Raw genomic sequence first — 19,450 nt, 5'->3', positions numbered from 1 at the left:
ATTCCTCTTAATATACCGAATTTGATCTGCGACCGTCGCATTCTTCCCAAAAGCAAGATGCGTTCAGGTGTCTCACGTCATCCCAGGTTTGAAACGCTCTCGGCGCATATATGCGTAAATTCACTCGAATATATTCGTTTTCAAGCTTGTTTATTCTTGTAATGTCACCGCTAATTGTAGCAGTTCGATTAGAGCAGAATATAAACTTAAAAGAGCTATTTTCTAATATATATTTTTGCAATGCTCACATAGTTGTGACGAGCATGCAAATGCACGAACTTTGAATTAATGTTTGTTTTTGCCGTAATCAGCTTTTTATGTGGACAAGTCTGTACGTTGGCATTTGTTTGGCGATAAGATGAACTAACCTTAACGCTATTCCATTTCAAGTGATTTGAGAATTGTTAGTTTTCCCACAAAGCTTGAAGGCATCTTCACGGCCAGACTGGAAAACCACGGAGCTGCAGGGTGTGAACTGCAGGAAACACCACGCTACCACTTACTCCTCAGAAAGTTACTCCACCGAGTAAACGTGCTGTCAGCCGTTACATTAAAGTCTGGCCAGCTGCTGGTAAGTACTTGTTATTCGTCTCCGTGTACTTTGGAAGCTTCACGCGTTCACTTTCTTGCGTTAAAGTTTTTTTTTTTTTTATAACTCCGGTGTCATGGCAGCGAGTGAGGCTTGAATGTTTACTGTACTCTCTCAACTCACTCGTTGTGCAGTTCAAAACTGCTCAGGTTCTTGTTCATTATTCCTGTTTCACGCTAAAAATGGAAATAGTTGTTGGGGTATTGCGTTATAGACGTTTCGCAACGCATGCCTGCTCAGAGAGACGCCGTTCGTGGTCGCTACGTGTCAAATATTTGCTTGGCGAAGTGGCTATTGTCTCCATAAACGTTGCTAATATGCTAACAGTGGAAAGTGTGCAACATAAGGAAACGCTAATCTGTTGTCACACCGAGGTGGTTTCTCTTTGTATAAACAGTTGTGTGGTTCATTTCAAGTCGGACCACAACTGAATGGCGTGACGTGATAATAAGGAGGAATCCAACAAACCACAGGAATGATTTTTTTTTTCTCTCTCTCTCTCTCTAAACTTAAGGTCACTCTCAACATATTGGTATAGTATATTTTGAGCATAGTTTCGTGTATGGCAAATAAAATTCGAACTTGTATCCATAAACAAATTATTATCCCATAGTTGTCGTCAGTAATCCTAAACCTCCTGATCCTTTGCTTTCCCATCAACAGGGATAGTGTTACCTTCTGTCAGCCTTACAAGACTCCTGGCTGCAGTGTGTGTACATGATCCTGCAACACTTCAATGTGAAGTGGGATATGCCGGAACAAGCCGAGACTCATTCCAGTCAATAAGACTGTATCTTTAATACACCCCCTCACGAGAGCAAAGCATTTCGACGCTGTGCATCTGCACGGGGATTAGCTGGATTTTTGGTCTCTTTACACCACTTTTCCTTTTGTTCTTCTTCAAGGAGAATTCAATTGTGTACACAAAGGCACACAACGCGCAGTGGTCTCTAATTTGAGAGTCAGCTGAGGGTGGTATTTTTTTTTCTTTTTTTTTTTTTTTTAAAGAGAAGATTTGCATCCTTTGAGAAGAAAAATGGACTCATGCCACATGAGCGAAAGCTTTTCTCCGTAAATGCAGTTAAAGTACGACGACGTACAGGAACAGGATCCTGACAATGTATGAAAATGAAAAGTGACGTGTTCACTTTTTAATATGTTTCCACTGCGGTACTATTTCATTTTGGTATTTGTCAGGAAAAGTGAAAATAACGTGCATGTCGAAGCGGCAATGTTTTAGTCACAGCATCGTAATGCATTTTGAACACCTCATCTCCAACTTTGCTTCTCAGACTGATTCTGGTTTTTCAGTAATTATTAATTAATTCTCTTAATCAATGACAGAGCAGCCCAAAGTAGAACATTTCACTTGTTATATAAGTTATACAGTTGTTATGAAGTGGGTTGAAACCAAAAATGTACTGAATTGAGTTTAGTGTCCTTCGTTACATCGATATTTATATATATTTTTTTTATAATGCCAACATAATGTGATTAATAACGTGCGATTCCCATCTTTGTCCCCAGGTCACATGCAGACCAAAGATGGGAAGGTTACCCCTGCTGCAGTGTCCTCTGCAACACTGAGATGACAGCGGGAGAAGCAAAGTGCGGATGAGACCGTGAACGTGGATCGGGACTAAAAAATAATCTCCACGCCGAGCCAAACAAAAAATAAACCCTTTGCAGTCGTCGCAGACGGTCGGCAACCATGTCTGCAACCATGTCTGCCCTGCTACCGCTGGCCGCCTGTCTGCTTCTAATGTGGGCGGGAAGCTGCAGGGCCCACAGCTTGTTTACCTGTGAGCCCATCCGAGTGCACCGGTGCCTGGGGATGTCCTACAACATGACCTTCTTTCCCAACATGATGGAGCACTACGACCAGGACGTCGCGGCCGCTCTCATGGAGGTGAGAACTTGCAGTGGGTCTGCATGTTGTTGACTGTGGTTTCGGCGCGTATTGTATTTGTATTTATGTACGTATATTTATTGGATTTTTTTTTTTTTTTTTTTTTTTTTTTAAGCAAGGTGGTACAGCAGTTAGCACTGTTAGCAATCACAGCAAAGGGTGTTTCTATGTGAAGTTCACACGGGTTCGTGCAGTTCGTTTGATCACTCGATGGAAGAACAAGACTGAAAGTTTGCTCAGTGAAAAGATGTCTTTGCTTTAGTCCTGGCTGGTGATCGTTTAGTGATAGTCTAGTTAAACACAGCACATTCTACCCTCCCACGAAACAGTGGCATGCGTCACTGTCTTCCCAGGTGGCAATAGGAAGTCTCAAACTGTCACTACCTGGCTCAGTATGCAGTAAAATGTAACAATAGATATGAGGGACAGAAGGTTTATCCACTCGCTTTCTAAGATTTGTTTTTATTTATTTGTTACTTTATAGAACTCCTCTCTTCGAGCCGTAAAGGGCAGCTTCAGTGAGTGTTTGTCGAAGTGCAAATCAAGCTGTTGACTCTGAAAACTGAGCTGAGGAACAAATGCTTCTCAAATAGCATTTTGATCATTTTCCTAACCTTTGGAGCAGCAGGGGGAACCTTTTGATGTTGCCTCACAGCTGCGACCCGCCCTGTGAAGGGAACGACTCCTGGCCTCCACGAACTCCTGATGCTACTCTCACCAACAGATGATGATGAACATCATGGTGAAATAGCTGCTGGAACCTGATGCTGTTATTTGTGCCGTTCGCGATCACTCCATAAATGCCCGTGTCAGTCAGCTTGTGCAGCAGAATATTGAGTAAAGCAGAATTATTTCATTAGAATTCATCGGTAAGCGGCCAGCAGAAAATGTTGGTGTCTGTTGTTGAAGAATCAGCAGTTAATGAGCCCATCTGCTGTAGCCTTGACGTTCCCATTTGGAGGAAAGAGCAATTCTGTTTGTTTTAGCAAAACACCTTTTTTTAAAAAAAGTACAATAGATGAATATGATGATAGGAGAAGTGACAGCTTATTTATGCACAGTAGGCTTGTTCATCGGCGGCCTTGGTGGGGGCGTGGCCAAGTTTATCATGATGTGAGGTGAAATGGCATGTACGTACGTCAGTCATCTGAAGTTTATGCTAGATAGACTCACTTTTGCAATAATGGCATAGGATGGAATCTGCAAATGTGAAAAGTAGAAGATCTTTTTTTATTAACTTCCTTTCATCGGTATTGTGCTCAAAAAGCTGGCCACCCTTTCTCCTCGCGAACTAGCTTCTACACGATTAGACCATGTGTGCGACATTCTTCCCAGTTATTTAATCATTTCTTCTTCAAGCTGAACTTCAACCGCCTGGACGGCGCAACTTTCTCACCTGACTTTCTCTTACCTTCACCTTGGCTGACTTTTTATTTTTTTTTATTTTTTTTAACTAGCTATTGTGAGTCAGTCGACTTTGTTTCCCCGACTTGCCTCTGGCTCCAGTGTCCTGTGACAGTCTCTCTACGTGAGTCTGGTGTTCTGGCGTTCCGCGGAGGTTGTGTTGTGTTACACGCGGCCGGTGTCAGAACCTTGATCGTGAACCGACGATCTGCTGCCGTCCTTTTGTGAGGCCGAGGCGGCTGCTGACTTTGATTTCAGCAGCGAACTTGGCCGCGGGCGGCCCCGGGTCAACTTTGATATCTTGAGGAAGGGGAGGGAGACGCCCAGTCTCACACAAAGCCTCCTCTGCATACCACATTGAGCATTCTCTCTCTCTCTCTCTCTCTCTCTCTCTCTCTCTCTCTCTCTCTCTCTCTCTCTCCCCCCCCATGATGTTATTCACTAACTCATCCAGCGTGCAGCTTTGCCTTGGAGGTGCTACGCCGTGCCCCAGGTGACTGGAGGCTGCACCCTGGCCCACATTCAAACACCGCACGGGCTTTGAAAGTGCGCATTGATTTATTGCAAAGCCCCCGACGCTCTAATAAAGAACGTTCCGGCCTCTGTTCCCCGGCTCAGACTGGCCTATCAGGAGGAGTTTTTTCTTTTTTTCCGGGGGGAGCAGCAACCCTTTTTCCCTCCCAGATTCCACCCGTGTTTGCCAACTTCTGAAACGGCCGGTTTTGAAGCGTCGGGAGCACAAAGAGAGCGCAGAGGCTAACTGATGTACTGTGACGGACAGGGAACACTCGAGGGTCTTAAAAAGTTTCAGGGGAAAGTTTGAAAGTGATTTTCTGGCTTTCTCCTCCCGTTAATCCTCCGAGCAGCGGCTCAGAAATTTCCTCCGCCGAGGATTTTGCCCCTTTTTTAATAGCGAAATCTTGTGCCGCTGATCACGGCACTTTTTCGCACAGCGAGCGCGTCGCAAATAGAGGTCAGATTGTTTTGCCGGGAACTCCGCGCGAGGGAAACAAGGACGCTCACTGTCGCAGGAGGCGAGCTCAGGCCCCGAAGACGCAGGCGCACTGCCAGGATGGACGTCGAGGGGGGAAAAAGAAGGAAGGAAACGCTGAATAGCGGCCTGTGTTGGTCAGCGGCTGGCTGTTTTTGTGTACAAATATGAGCCTCACACACTGACTGAGACGTCTCCCTCTGTCATGGGCAAAGAAAATTCCCTGTGAATGCGAGGAGAAAATTGTTCCGCGTGGTTGATTTTAGTATCATAAATATTAAGAATCAAATGTCAGAGAAAAGGTCTTGGTAGGTTTCCTTCGTGTGTGTGTGTGTGTGTGTGTGTGTGTGTGTGTGTGTGTGTGTGTGTGTGTGTGTGTGTGTGTGTGTGTGTGTGTGTGTGTGTGTGTGTGTGTGTGTGTGTGTTGCACTGATAAAGTTACTCATTGTTCTTTGGTGCCTCTGCAGGACAACCAATCAACAGCTTTGTAACATTCCTGCCTTCCTGGCCTGTCATCGTATGTTTCCAAATGTCTGTGCACTCATTTCCTGCTACCTTTACACCCCCCTCCCCAACCCACACACACACACACACACAAGCTCTCTCCCAGTGTGTTGAAATGGAAGGATACGGTTCCCAGTGTGTGAATGGCCGTCTTTGTGTTGGGCCTCACTGACAAAATGATGTTTATATTCGATGTGAATCAGTTGGTGAACAGAGAGAAAGTGTCTCAAGTCAACATGTCTTCACCGCCAGTATGCATGAAGGCAACTAGTCAACTGCTTCATTCTTAGAAGGTACCTTCTGCATCTAAACCAGCTTCTTTTTTTTTCTCTTCCCCCGCAGCCTTTCATGCCGCTGGTGAGCCTCCAGTGCTCGCCCGACGTCCACGACTTCCTGTGCCAAGCATTTTTCCCAGCATGCATGGAGAAAAACGTCGTGACGCGGCCGTGCCGGGAGGTGTGCAAAGCCGTCCTGTCCGACTGCGAGGAGAACATAAGAATCTTTGGGATCACCTGGCCGCCTGAGCTGCAGTGCGACAAGTAAGAAACGCCCAACCATCCAAAGCAGCCCCCTGATCCATGATGGTTACAATGACAATAACTTTATTTGTAAAGCACTTTTCAAGACAGAGTTACAAAGCGCTGTGCAGAACATAATAATAAAACAGAAACGAAAACACATTGAAAGGCCAGATCTGCTATACTGCTATACAGATTCAACCATAAAAACCTAAAAAACAACATCATAATAAATACGATAAAATATATATACATAAAATACAAAATGCATATTTTGTATGAAAATATATACACTACCAGTCAAAAGTTTGGACACACCCGCTACACTGTAAATAAATACTGAAGACATCAGATATATGACCAAGATATGTGGATTCATGTGGCAAAAGAAAAAAATGTTAAGTACCTAAATATGTTACGTTATATATATTTTCTATGAAGGGTGGCTATTCTAGATCATCTAAAATATAAAGTTGTGTGTCCAAACTTTTGTCTGGTAGTGTAAATAATACAAATACAACAAAAACATAAAAAAAAAAAAAATTAAAACGTAAAATATATGCGCTGATAAAAGAAGGTGTCCAATAGAAAATAATAATGAACTGAAAGTATTAAAAGCCGGGAGACAACGACAGATTCACTTACTGCAAGTCCCCCATCTTCCCTCCTCACTAGGTTGGAACCGTGTGCCTGGCACAGTGAGTGGGAAGCCCCGGCCACCACCCCCTCGCCCTCATCCTCCGCCAAGAGGGACCTCGGTTTCTGGTGCCCGCTGCAGCTGAAGACCAAGCCGGGCGTGGGCTCGTCCTTCCTGGAGGCCCAGGACTGCGCCCCGCCCTGCTCCAACATGTACTTCAAGCCCCACGACGTCGCCTTCGCCAAGGCCTTCATCGGCGTGTGCTCCATCGTCTGCCTGGCCGCCACGCTCTTCACCTTCCTCACCTTCCTCATCGACGTCAAGCGCTTCCGCTACCCGGAGCGGCCCATCATCTTCTACGCCGTCTGCTACAGCTTCGTCTCCCTCATGTACTTCGTGGGCTTCCTGCTGGGGAACAACGCGGCGTGCGCCGCCGCCGCCTCGCACCCCTCCGCCGTGGACACGGTGGTGGTGGGCTCCCAGAGTAAAGGCTGCACGCTGCTGTTCATGCTCCTCTACTTCTTCTCCATCGCCGGCATCGTGTGGTGGGTCATACTCACCATCACCTGGTTCCTGGCTGCCGGGCCCAAGTGGAGCTGCGAGGCCATCGAGAAGAAAGCGGTACTTTTTATTCTGCCTTTCTCCTTTTTTTCTTTTTCTTTTTTTTGCCTTCTGCTGTAATCCCTGCAGTCATATGAGGAGGTACATTCCTTCCAATCATCAGTGAGATCCAGGGGCAGAGTCACGGCACACATTTAACGTTTCCCACACCATAATCATACCATAATCATACCATATCATACCATATTTCGGATATGCAAATTTGACGAGACATCCTAACTGCTATTAAACAATTCATTGACATGAAATAATGGTAAGAAATTTTTAGGAAGAAACATTAAACAAACACAGAAAAGAAAACAAGTTCTGTAAATGTAACAAGAAATGTCTGATTGTGTAATATTACAACACATGAAGCAAATACTCGGAACTACTTTCTTGACTAAACCACTGGGCGGAGTGACACAGGGCCACCTCAGATGGTGCCGTAACCACTTACTTGGTTTATGGCTGAAGTAAACAAGGTTCCGAGTCATGGTCATCACAGTTCACCGCAATCAGATGTCGCCTTCCACTCAACATTCATAATGTTTGGATGAGCAGCTGCACTCACTGTGCGCTTTTGAAATCACTCCACCCAGCAGGTACGTCTGGAATGTAGTGCCTGCCGTGCATTTGCCTTTGGAAAGACAGAACTTGCATTATTATTTCATAGTTTGCAGGTCACAGCTTGTCCACGAGAGAGTTTTGGAGTTGTTGGATTTTGTATTTGATGAGTTTTGAGGGACTGGAACCTGTACCGTTCGTTAACCCCCTCCCCCCGATCTCATACAAGAGGCACTGATAATTTACAGGGAATGAAACCACTCATAGGACTGCAGGGATTATGGCAGTGTGTGAATTTGCCAAAATGTTTAACCGTCCCTTCAAGAATTTTGTCAGTTTTGCCGAAAACAGACCAAGGAAATGTAAGAAATTAAAGGTACCATAAAATAAAACATGCAGTTCTAGACGTTGCACCTTAGTGATGTCACAGTAGAAACCTCTCCTAGATTAGCTAGAACATATACGTACAAGTGTGGGTTCAGTCTTTATTTTAACCGCCTTGTTGCTCCACTAGAGTCTGAGAAGGGAAAATAAAATCATAAAATGCGTATAAAAAGGGGATATAATATGGGAGCTTCAGCAGTGAGGAGATGAAAGCTGCCATCAGACACAGTGGAAGGTCTTGATCTTGGCGTCTTGTCTCCAGGTGTGGTTCCACACGGCAGCCTGGGGGATCCCCGGGGCGCTGACGGTCATGCTGCTGGCCCTCAACAAGGTGGAGGGCGACAACATCAGCGGCGTGTGCTTCGTGGGCCTGTACGACCTGGACGCCCTGCGCTACTTCGTCCTGGCGCCCCTGTGCATCGGCGTGGCCGTGGGCCTCTTCCTCATCCTGGCCGGCATCGTCTCGCTCAACAACGTGCGGCAGGTCATCCAGCACGACGAGCGCAACCAGGAGAAGCTGAAGAAGTTCATGATCCGCATCGGCGTGTTCAGCTGCCTCTACCTGGTGCCGCTGGTCACGCTGCTGGCCTGCTACACCTACGAGCAGAGCTACCGCAGCGCCTGGGAGAAGACCTGGGTGTACGACCGCTGCCAGGAGTACAGCATCCCCTGCCCCCACCAGGTGAGGATGAAACGGCATTTGGTGCTTTACCCAACCCGTTTGAGCCAATCGCAGAGCTTCATTAAAACGCACGCGTCGCGCGGGTCGCTCCTCAGAAGAGCCGACACGCGAGTGGTGCGCGGTCTCTTCGAGCGGCTCCCGCAGTTATCAGTAATCTGACTCATTCCAGCACCACCGCGTCAACTGTCACGACCTGCCTCGGCCCGCAACCTGCTGTCGTTAAATAGACCAATCAGTCTGTGAGCACGGCCTCTTTTATTCCGTCAACAAGGTGGTTGTAAACAGCCTTAATAGGCTAACGTCACTTCCAAGTGCCAAGTGCCAAGGAAACAACAGCCGACGGAATGCAGTTCCCACATTAACCCCAGCGTCTCTCTTTGGGAAAACTAATTAGATTATAGCAGCCTAAGATAATAATAAACTAAAGATAATAAACTATAGACCGTTTCTTGGGGTAGGATAATCAAGTTGCTTTTATTGTACTGCAAGTATACACTTTTATTGATGTATTTGTGGACAGTATCTTACGCTTTCACCAATATAAAATCGTAAACTAAGCCAAACTTTACACATTGGACTTTCAAACTTTTGCTGTTGCACAGAAAGGTGAAGTGCAATGCCGGGTCCGTCATCCCACAAGTTAAATTTTTACTGTAAATGCATCACGGAATGTGCTAGAAAAGTGCTTTGCAACAGGGTAAGAAGTCCACGTCGGGTTTTTTATCACGATAATCGGGCCCCGAGGCGTGCGGTTGGTTGATTTCAAGCCAAGATTGAATTTATTTTCCACCTTTCAATCCGTGCAAAAAGGGTCCACAGGTGTTTGCTGTTATCGCCTGGCAGCGTCTGGCGCGCTGCTCTCAGCCTCTCCATCAACTTTACTCCTTTTTTACTTCATGAGGCGCAGAAAACAAAATCCTGCCAGACGCTCTGGCATTTGGAAGCTTTTGCTAATCTTTTAGATCGATACACAAGCAGCAGAGGGATGATGATAATGCACCTGCAAGAGGTAACTGGCGTCCCCTGGCCGCTCTGCTTTGTTTTTGGATTTATTTTTTTGTTTTTTTTAAGCCAGTGGTTCTCAACTGGTGGAGTCTCAGGAGCCACTTTTTTTTTTTTCCCCCTTATCGGGAAGTCGCAACCCAAATTTATCCCACCAAAGCGAGACTTAAATTTGTCTTTTAAGGATGAAAATTCTGTATTCATAAGTTGCAGTAAGGTCATGGCGGTGCTGACGTGACAATACCGTGCTATTAATAGCACATCCACATGATGGCAGAAGCACACCTCCCTTGTGCAGCGTCTCCGCTTGGTTTTATCTTTTTTTTTTTTTTTCAATAAATGTCAGCGCTGAAGGCTTCAAAGGGCGTCTGTTTGGCAGCAAGTCGGAAATCTGGTTTGGACGGTGGAGATAAAACTAAATCAACTTGACTCCTTCAATCTGTCTGCGTCTCTTTGTTTCAGACGACAGAGCTGCACCGGCCCGACCTCTCGCTGTTCTTGGTCAAGTATTTGATGACGCTGGTGGTGGGGATCTCTGCCGTGTTCTGGGTCAGCAGCAAAAAGACCTGCTCTGAGTGGGCCTACTTCTTCAACAGGACCCGCAAGAGAGAGTGAGGAGACGAGCCTTTCAAAGTCGCACATCCACATTCAGATTTTAATATCGAGTAGTGAACCCGTTCCAAAAATGATGGATGTTTGCTAAAATATAAACTAGTATATAGCTAATACAGTTGTTTTTTTGCTACTATTTTTTTCTGATTAATTCGTTACTTAGTCTTTGAAAAATGATTTTATTATTAGTAATAGTCGTGGTGGCAGTAGTAGCTGTAGTAGAAAATACAATATTTAAATTTTTATATTACAATTTTTCTCATACAAGAAAGATTATTAAAAAAAAAAAAGTGTGTGTTTGTATGTATGTATTTATGTATACATGTATATATTTATATATATATATACACACAGACACACATATATTTGTCTCTTCACACATACAACATTCATCATTCATTCATTCAACTATTACTAAACCAACTATTCAAGATTTTTTCAGTGAAAAAATTAAGCTAAACCTATATTTTGGCAAATGGTGCAACCAGCAACTAGGCTAACGCTGTTGTTCAGCTCATGTCCAACATACAGCACCATATTTCAGACACAACTATACTATACTTGAACACTAGCAAACGCCCTCCATCTCAATCTCCTCCCTGCTTTGTGCCCCCCCGCAGTCCCATCAGCGAGAGTCGGCGGGTGCTGCAGGAGTCGTGCGAGTTCTTCCTCAAGCACAACAGCCGCGTGCAGCACAAGAAACAGCACTACAAGCCCAGCTCCCACAAGCTCAAGGTCATCTCCAAGTCCATGGGCACCAGCACGGGGGGCGCCTCCTCCACCGCCGCCTCCCTCGCCAACCAGGGGAACCTGGTGCTCGGCAACCACGAGCCCTGCGTCCAGCGCTCCCTGTCCGAGGCCTCGGTCCGGGAGTTCCTGGACCGGGGCGCCTCCGGCCGCAGCTCCAGGCGGGGGGACCGGGGGGACCGGGGGGACCGGGAGGGCGGCGAGAGGCGGAGCAAGGGCGGGAGCTCCAGCAAGATCAGCAGCCGCTCGGAGAGCGTCCGCAGGTTCCCGGACGGCAGGTGAGTGCGGCAGGTGGTGCTGGTGGTGGAAGCACACGTGTAAATTGAAACTGCTGTTTTTTTCAAGGGCTCTATGACAAAAAAAAAAAAAAGTGTTTTCACTATCTTCCACTATCACTTTCAAAGGGCTCATATGAATGACAGTTGCCTTTGACTCAGATCGCTCGCGTTGGCAACCCGGCTAGCATCACTTGTCCTGTGTGCAACCCGTGTGCTGCGGCAGCTTTTCAAACGCGTTCACTAAAAACACAGAACTAACGGCCACAAGCAGTTGCAGCTTTGGTAAATCACAGTGCGACTGCTGGGTCGTTTATTTGTGCCCTCGCTGCCCAATATTTTGCATGTTCTGTCAGGAAGGCTTTGTCTATATATTTTTTCCAGGCAAAACCACTAAAGGTCGTCATTGATCTGCGCCTCCAGTGATGTTTTTAACCATTTAGTAAATTCAGTAAATCAGGCACTTTGTCTTTCTATCTGCTCAAGGAATTCACCACCACCATTTCTTTCTCTCTCTCTCTCCCTGAAGGATGTCTCCCAGGAGCGAGCTGTCAGAGGGCAGGCAGGTTGCCAGCGGGCAACAGCAGTTGCAGCAGCAGATGCAACAGCAGCAGTTGCAGCAGCAGCAGTTGCAGCAGCAGCAGCAGCAGTTGCATCAGCAGCCGACTTTAAACCTGTCGCCCAGCGGCAGCGTCCAAGACTCCACCCAGCAGCTAGTGCAACAGGTGCCCAAGGACACCAAGGACACCAAGGACACCAAGGACGACAACTGCTGATCGAACCTGTTGGAGACCTCGGCGCCCCCTGTTGGCGTCATACACTACACAAGCTTTAGTGCGCGCGATGGTTTGTTTCAGTTCACTTCACGGGTTACTGTTCATCGCCAGCCAAATGTTCGCACGTCCGTTGAGCGCGTTTCAACGCGGTGCGTTCAAAGCCTGCGTGTTACTCGGAGGCCTCAGATTGAGCTGCGAGTGTTCCGGCTCGGCCCGCAGCTTTACCTGAATGTCCCGCCCACACACCTGCTCACTTTCATTCACTTCGCTAAGCACATATCACGTACTGCAGGCCTGCTGATGTGTAGATTTTTTTTTTTTTTAGCCCAGTAGCACATAATGCAATCTTTTGTGTAATATATTCTATTTTTATATATGTATTTTCCTCTGGAATAGTTGCTACACTGTCGTCTTTAGAAAGGTCGTGGAAATGCCAAACGTCTTCCTGCGGTTTTGCCCTTTTTTGTGTCTCGTTGTTCCCGCTGGGGAGAAAAAAATGGTTTGACTGCAAAGACTTATTTCTTCACAGACCTGAGCATGCCACTTTACTGCTCTTTGAAGAAAGGGCAAACTCTTGAAACTTGATGCTTGATTTCCTGTTAATTGTATAATTTTGTACTTTACACGTATTCTTTCCAACAGAGTACTTATTCCCCCCCACTGAGGTGCGTCTGCGTCACATGACTCATGAGTTTGGATCAAGTCGAGCTTTATGGTTTTCCATGAGTGCGTCCTTTGAATTTTTCCCCATCTTCCAAAAAAAAAAAAAGAGCGCAGATGTTCCACACGTGTGGCCTCCGACCGGGCAGACGTAGAAAATCATTCTAAATCAAAACCAAGAAATGGATTTTGCACTTCCACCTAAAGCACAAACTGCTGATGAGAATCAAAGTGTTTTGATTAACACAGGGAAAAAAAAGTTTAGACCTATTTATGAAATATCTTTCTACTTAACTACCCATGTGATTTTTTTTAATTTTTTTTAAGTCTGTCTTAATGTACTTTATGCCTCACAATGGGAGGAATGTATCGTCTCTCCGTCTTTGCAACATGAGGAGGACTAAATGAAAAGGGAATCCTTGTTAGTCTCTCTGTTGTACAAGTATATTCGGACTCTGACAGGTGGATGTCTTTTTTTCCTATGTAACGTACTTTAAAGAACTTTTGTAATGCTTTATACCACTCTTTTGAATTATGTAGCCTCTTTTCATAGGTGGGATTTTGTATCAGTACAATTTTATTGTAATAAAACAAAAAATAATGTGGAATCAGTGTCCTGATTTGTGTGTTTTTGGAAAAAAATAAACGTTTTGTTTTGTTTTTCAAATTGAACAGCATTAGCGGTTGGTTTGATGAATCAAAGAACAAAGAAAGCAACAACATTTTCACAGTTTTCCATTGTTACACCAAGGACACCAAGGACGACAACTGCTGATCGAACCTGTTGGAGACCTCGGCGCCCCCTGTTGGCGTCATACACTACACAAGCTTTAGTGCCTGTTGGCACTAAAGCTTCTCTGGCGTTTCCTCTGGAAACGCCAGAGGAAATTGGTACGGTCTGGTGAGGAGACCGCCACTGAATTACGCAACCACGCGTGTGCGAGGTGTTGGGGGGGGTGGGGAGGAGGGCTGTCCCATCCGCGCGCACGAGCGCCTCCTTACGGGTCCTCCTCGCCCTGCCCTCCACGCCATCATCCACCCATCCAGCCCATCCAACCCTCCTCCTCCTCCTCCTCCCGGGCTAAAAACTGGATGGAGACAAAGTGCCGACTCACTCCTCTCGCAGGCAGCGCAGCGATCACGGTGTCATCGTCATCATCATCATCATCATCATCATCATCATCATCATCACTGTTATTATTACTTTCTCTCCCACCCGGCGATGTCTCCCCTCGTTGCCCGCCTCGTGCTCGTCGTCTGCCTGGCGTTGCCCCTATACGGCGTGGAAAAGGTGAGAAGTAGAGGATACCGAAAGGATCCTGACGCCGACAAGGTAAGAAAGCTCACGGGCGGTGATTTAGAAGTTTTGTATTGAGTTTGGGGCGAAGAAGTAAAAACATTAATAAACTTGGGATTTTTTTTGTCTTTGCAAATGTGTGTTTTTAACTTATCTGCTGAAGCGACTCTAATGTTATTATTTACCTGCGGGATTAGTCCCCCCCCGCTGCTATTGGTCTGAAATCGTATTTTGGGGGAACAACACGCTGATTCAGCCACTTGCGGGTTGAGTTTTGTGTGCTGGGAATGCGGTCAGTGCCTCTGCAAAAGAAAAGGGGGTCTCCAAAATGAGTCTTGTGTGGCCCAGCTGCTGCAGTGTTATTCCAGGTTTGGCTGCTCTCCAGCAGACTGGGTGGACAGCACACTGGAATCCCCCCCCCCCCCCAACAGGAAGTGTGGGTCTGGCATGGACTGTTTGTGTTTCTTACTTATCTTTTTCAAAAGAAAAGAAGTGGGTGGCTCATTATATCTTATCTGGCTTTATTATGGCATGGAGGCAAAGCAGGGTTCAACCCCCACCTCTGTTTAGACGCAGAGGTGGAGATGAATGAACAAAGTGGACACACTTTTCTCTTTTTCTCTCTCTCTCTCTCGCTCTCCCTCCCTTGAATCCCTTGGGAGTCAAATGAAAGTGAAACCAGTGTTTATTTTGTTGGGACTCCCATAGGTATTCTGAAATCACTATCCTGTCCCACTTTGAGAGGCACAGACCTCAAGTTGCTCCATCCACCCCTAAGAGTAAAAAATATATATATAGAGAGAGAGAGATTATACTGAGTGTGTGTGTGTAATAGTGTATATATATACACACACAGTATATATATATATATATATATATATATATATATATATGTGTGTGTGTGTGTGTGTGTGTGTGTGTGTGTGCACACACATATATATGTATATATATATATATATGTATATATATATATGTATATATATATATACATATATATATATATATATATATATATATATATGTATATATATATATGTATATATATATATACATATATGTATATATATATATATATACATATGTATAAAGGTTTTCAGTTGTACATATACATCTTTTAAATCTAATTCTTTACATCTGCTACATTTATTTTTATTTTTATTCTTTATATTTGTATGTATAAAAAAATACATAAAAAATATATAAATATGTGTATATGTATACACATATTTATATATACATATACATACGTATAAATAGTAGATTGATAGAAACACACATATATATATATATTTGAAAAAAAAAACCTAGCAGAAGATGGATATAATGAGCAGCGCTTTATGTCACCATCTGAATCTAGTGCACTGGAAATGATGCAGACAAGCCCAACTGCACTAGACACACTGAGGAGGGACAGTCTGCTCATTCCAACAGCGGGGTAATCATCAACAATAAAAAATATAAATGTCAAAATTCCCCTTTGCATCGGCTACACTGAAAACACCCGTGGCATGCTCCGGCTTCTTGCTCTGCTGTTGACTAATGCATGAAATGCTCCTGATTGCTCAGCACTTTGGGCCAAATGCAGCCTTTATGCTTCGCTTACAGTAACTGGACTGTGTGCTACTAATATTCAGCAGGCCAGGCAGGCGGGCAGGCAGGCGGGCAGGCAGCAGGGAAACAGCAGGCAGAGCAGCAGGGAAACGGCAGGCAGGCAGACAGGCAGACAGAGGCCTCATTCATTAGTTTGCTTTCAAACGTCTCCAAGAGTCCGAGTCCTGAGATATTTCCTCTCTGAATGTCAAGCAACCTTGCGCTGTAATTTCGCCGCCACTTTCTTTGGCAAATAAGCGTCTTGGTTGCTTTGATGTGTTTCTGTCGAGATTCCAGGCCTGTGACAACACGTGCATGCCAGCTCATAGGTTTTCAATCCCAGACTTTTCCCCGCAGAGATGATGTCAGATCTCACATCCTCAGGTCGACCCAGAATAACCGCTAAATGGATACAACAGCTCCACTGACATCTGCCTTAAAGCATCTGCTATTGGTATTTTCTCAGCTCCTCGCATCGGAAACTGAGTGGAAATCCAGTCCAGACAGACAGGACGGTGAAAATGGGCTGGTCGGGGGTCTTGGTTCCGCTCTACTTCCTGAAAACTTTAGTTTGCACTTTTGTCATGTGGCCACGTGCCTCGATGAAGAAAAAATCATCACAAATCTCCAACCCGTTACATAACCCAAAATTGAAATCCGCCTAAAAATAAGATGCAGTGCACTGTAATCTGCTGCTTCGACTGCCCTCCCTCCAGGCACAAAAAAAGTTTGCCAAAAGCTATCTTGGATTTCTTTGTCTCTGTGGCAGGATGGTTTTGGAAAGCTCCCACATCTCCGTGCGATCCTTTGTGCGCCTGAGTCAGCCTGGTGTAAACATAGCGGGAGGCTCGCTAGAACAATGAGTCACGTCCAGAGCCAGACGTCAGCTAAAATCTGAGCTCACGCCGAGCCTTCGGTTTCTCATTAACACACATTCAATGGCTCCCCTGCCCCCTGTTGCTTCACCTCAGTTCAGCCCCACATCTGGGTTTTTTTTTTTGCACGTGTTTAGACAAACTGGTCCGAGACGTATAATCCAGTTTTCTGAGCGTGATGGTCGGCATCCGGGTTGTTTGCCTCGCACACAGCAGCAGTGCAAACAAGAGGTCTGAAAAATAGGAAATCCTTTTGTTTGCAGCGCTTTTACGCTCTCTTCTCTTGTTCTCTTTTCTCCCAGTATGGCAGCTGTGTGCAGGGGCCCTCGGGCACCCCCGGCAGGGACGGTAACCCCGGAAGCAACGGCATCCCGGGGACGCCGGGCATCCCCGGCCGCGACGGTCTCAAAGGCGAGAAGGGCGAGTGCGTCAACGAGATCTTCGAGGAGCCCTGGAGGCCCAACTACAAGCAGTGCGCCTGGAACTCCCTCAACTACGGGATCGACCTGGGCAAAGTGGCCGTGAGTGTTCGCTCGGAAGCTTCGCGCGACCCCGGTTCAGATACAGTGACCCTTAACCGAAAAGGCGCCTCTGCTTACCCGCTCTCACCAGGACTGCACGTTCACCAAGCTGCGTTCGGACAGCTCCCTCAGGGTCGTCTTCAGCGGCTCCCTCAGGCTCAAGTGCAAGAACGCCTGCTGCCAGCGCTGGTACTTCACCTTTAACGGAGCCGAGTGCACAGGACCGCTGCCCATCGAGTCCATCATCTACTTAGACCAGGGGAGCCCCGAGCTCAACTCCACCATCAACATCCACAGGACGTCCTCAGGTAACACGCAGAACACAAGGGTTTGTTGCGCAATAAGAAAAACCAAGAAAAGAAAGAAGAGGAAGGAATAGACAAAAAAGACAAAAAGACCGAAAACACAAAAAAATTATGATATGTATATTATATTAACGTGTTCACCTGGCGCACTGTTTCCTTGATCTTCTGGCTTCATCTCATTTATTCATCTGGCAAAACATCCACAGAAAGTATTTCTTTAAAAAGTTCAATCTCTCTTTTTCAACTGCAGGTTAGGTCAGGTCACCACTGTTCCAGGCTTCCTGGCTGCAGTGGGCAACAATAAGAATAAAGTTATTCAATTCAATTCAAATAACCACACGTCACCACCTGTGGCTAGCTTCGAAAGGCCTTTAGTGCTGCTCCATTGAAATGGAGCAGCACTCATTTCAATGAAAGAATTCCCCCCATTTTTTGATAAATGAGCTCCAGCATCTGTTATTTTTCGGCTCAGAGATGGTTTAAGGATTTGTTTATGTCTGTAACACTTATCAAGTCAGAATGCAGTGGTGCCAGGTACTTAAAAGTGGATGTCATTGAGTTTAACTGAAAAAGGCTCAGAACACTTAAAGCTAGCTGGCGCTCTCAGTTACTGTAACAACGTTTCTGGTTTAGTTCATTTCAAAGAGTTGAAGATCTGCAAATATTGGTTTATGAGAGGTTATAACTGTATTTATATTTTTTTAGAATAATGTTTCACAGTGCAGGAAGTGCGGATCCTGATTGGGTTTCCTTTGGAAGTCGCTTCCTTCTTAAGAAATGAAAGAATGGCTCGCCTCAGTGCTGGCCCAAGCCACTCAGTTTCCATCTCTGCGCCCAGATGAGCCGAACTGAAGCAAACGTCACCGTTTATGTGACCGAATGGTACCAATTACTTCTCCCACTCGGAGCCGGGGAGCTCTCAAGTACATTTCACTTTCCTTCAGGCGGTCATTTAACTGCTGTGGTTAAGTCTCAATCTTGCAATTAGTTTTTTTTTTTGTCTTTTTCGGGTGGCTCATCGATGCCATTCATCCCGTGTCTGGGGTGAGGGATGTGGCGGGGGCGTTCCCCTGACGCTCACCCAACCGTCTCTACCTTCTTCCCCCCCCCCCTTGCAGTCGAAGGCCTGTGCGAGGGTGTGAAAGCGGGACTGGTGGACGTGGCCGTGTGGGTGGGGACCTGCGCAGATTACCCCCGAGGCGACGCATCCACCGGCTGGAACTCGGTGTCCAGAATCATCATCGAGGAATTGCCCAAGTAAAGAATCAGATCACGATCAAATGGTGCTTGTGAGACTGGGCCCAGCGCAACAGCGTGTCATCTCGCCCACTGAAATGATGGGGTGCGATTTGCCGGAAAAAGTCACAGCATCACTGATGAGAACTTGAATGTTTTTCTTTCCCTGTTTTAATACTATGCTAGCCTGAAGGCTTCGACAGAAGAATGCTGTCATTATTGTCTACCAAACTTTTTGTACTGTGTCTTCTCTGCTTATTGGTGCTGGTGCTATACAGGAATCATTTAAGCGACGACAAACACACTGTTGATTTTTTTTGTTAAATGAAGCGATCATGGTGACCTGTTGCCTTTTTTTTTTTTTAATAAAAAATCTTTTTTTTAAAGAATATATAACTGAGTGTTTATTGGCGAGGAATCACAGAGAAACACAAATGTGAGTGTTGCCACATAAACAATGCATATAATTTAATGATATTCACAATTCATTTGTATTCATAATCATTTCCGGTGAACTGAAACGTTGATTTGATGGGACCAAACTTCTGTTCAGTGCTGTCGTCTGTTGACTGAAATAAAATAGAAAAGAAACAAACGAATGCCACACAATCCATGCAGTTTAAGACGAGGCAATATTCACTGTTTATATCAGCTTCTCAGGATTCAGTCACAGTCACAGTCACAGCTCAAGTCATCACATGTAAACAAACCGCAGCGCAACGTTGTTGATTCCACATTCGTTTTTTGTGTAATTTAAGAAACTACCATT

General features: G+C 45.6%; 2 protein-coding genes across 6 annotated transcripts; both read left to right on the top strand.

Annotated features, from left to right (window-relative positions):
* Positions 1–73: 73 nt before the first annotated feature.
* Positions 74–13,465, top strand: fzd6 (frizzled class receptor 6). 3 transcript variants are annotated; one of them, XM_076012622.1, is made up of 9 exons: positions 74–571; positions 2,117–2,211; positions 2,288–2,498; positions 5,740–5,936; positions 6,591–7,173; positions 8,366–8,785; positions 10,250–10,398; positions 11,020–11,424; positions 11,951–13,465. In XM_076012622.1, the coding sequence occupies exons 2-9, from the start codon at positions 2,204–2,206 to the stop codon at positions 12,195–12,197; spliced, it is 2,220 nt and encodes a 739-aa protein (XP_075868737.1). In that variant the 5' UTR covers positions 74–571; positions 2,117–2,203; the 3' UTR covers positions 12,198–13,465. The 3 variants fall into 3 exon arrangements, with proteins under 3 accessions (XP_075868737.1, XP_075868736.1, XP_075868738.1); XM_076012621.1 differs by having other exon boundaries at positions 75–571; positions 2,279–2,498; XM_076012623.1 differs by having other exon boundaries at positions 75–571; positions 2,117–2,498.
* A 537-nt stretch (positions 13,466–14,002) lies between these two features.
* On the top strand, positions 14,003–19,161 carry LOC142879417 (collagen triple helix repeat-containing protein 1-like). 3 transcript variants are annotated; one of them, XM_076012725.1, is made up of 5 exons: positions 14,003–14,190; positions 15,512–15,589; positions 16,922–17,140; positions 17,232–17,448; positions 18,564–19,161. In XM_076012725.1, exons 1-5 carry the CDS (start codon positions 14,080–14,082, stop codon positions 18,704–18,706), a joined length of 768 nt encoding a protein of 255 aa, XP_075868840.1. In that variant the 5' UTR covers positions 14,003–14,079; the 3' UTR covers positions 18,707–19,161. The 3 variants fall into 3 exon arrangements, with proteins under 3 accessions (XP_075868840.1, XP_075868841.1, XP_075868842.1); XM_076012726.1 differs by lacking the exon at positions 15,512–15,589 and having other exon boundaries at positions 18,564–19,120; XM_076012727.1 differs by lacking the exon at positions 15,512–15,589 and having other exon boundaries at positions 14,017–14,148.
* Positions 19,162–19,450: the final 289 nt, after the last annotated feature.

The sequence above is a fragment of the Nelusetta ayraudi genome, unplaced genomic scaffold (assembly GCF_046127955.1).
Source record: "Nelusetta ayraudi isolate G7.1 ecotype Tasmania unplaced genomic scaffold, CSIRO-AGI_Nayr_v1 ptg000136l, whole genome shotgun sequence".
Taxonomy (NCBI): domain Eukaryota; kingdom Metazoa; phylum Chordata; class Actinopteri; order Tetraodontiformes; family Monacanthidae; genus Nelusetta; species Nelusetta ayraudi.
The sequence above is the reverse complement of the archived record's forward strand: the minus strand, read 5'-3'. Positions and strand labels throughout refer to the sequence as shown.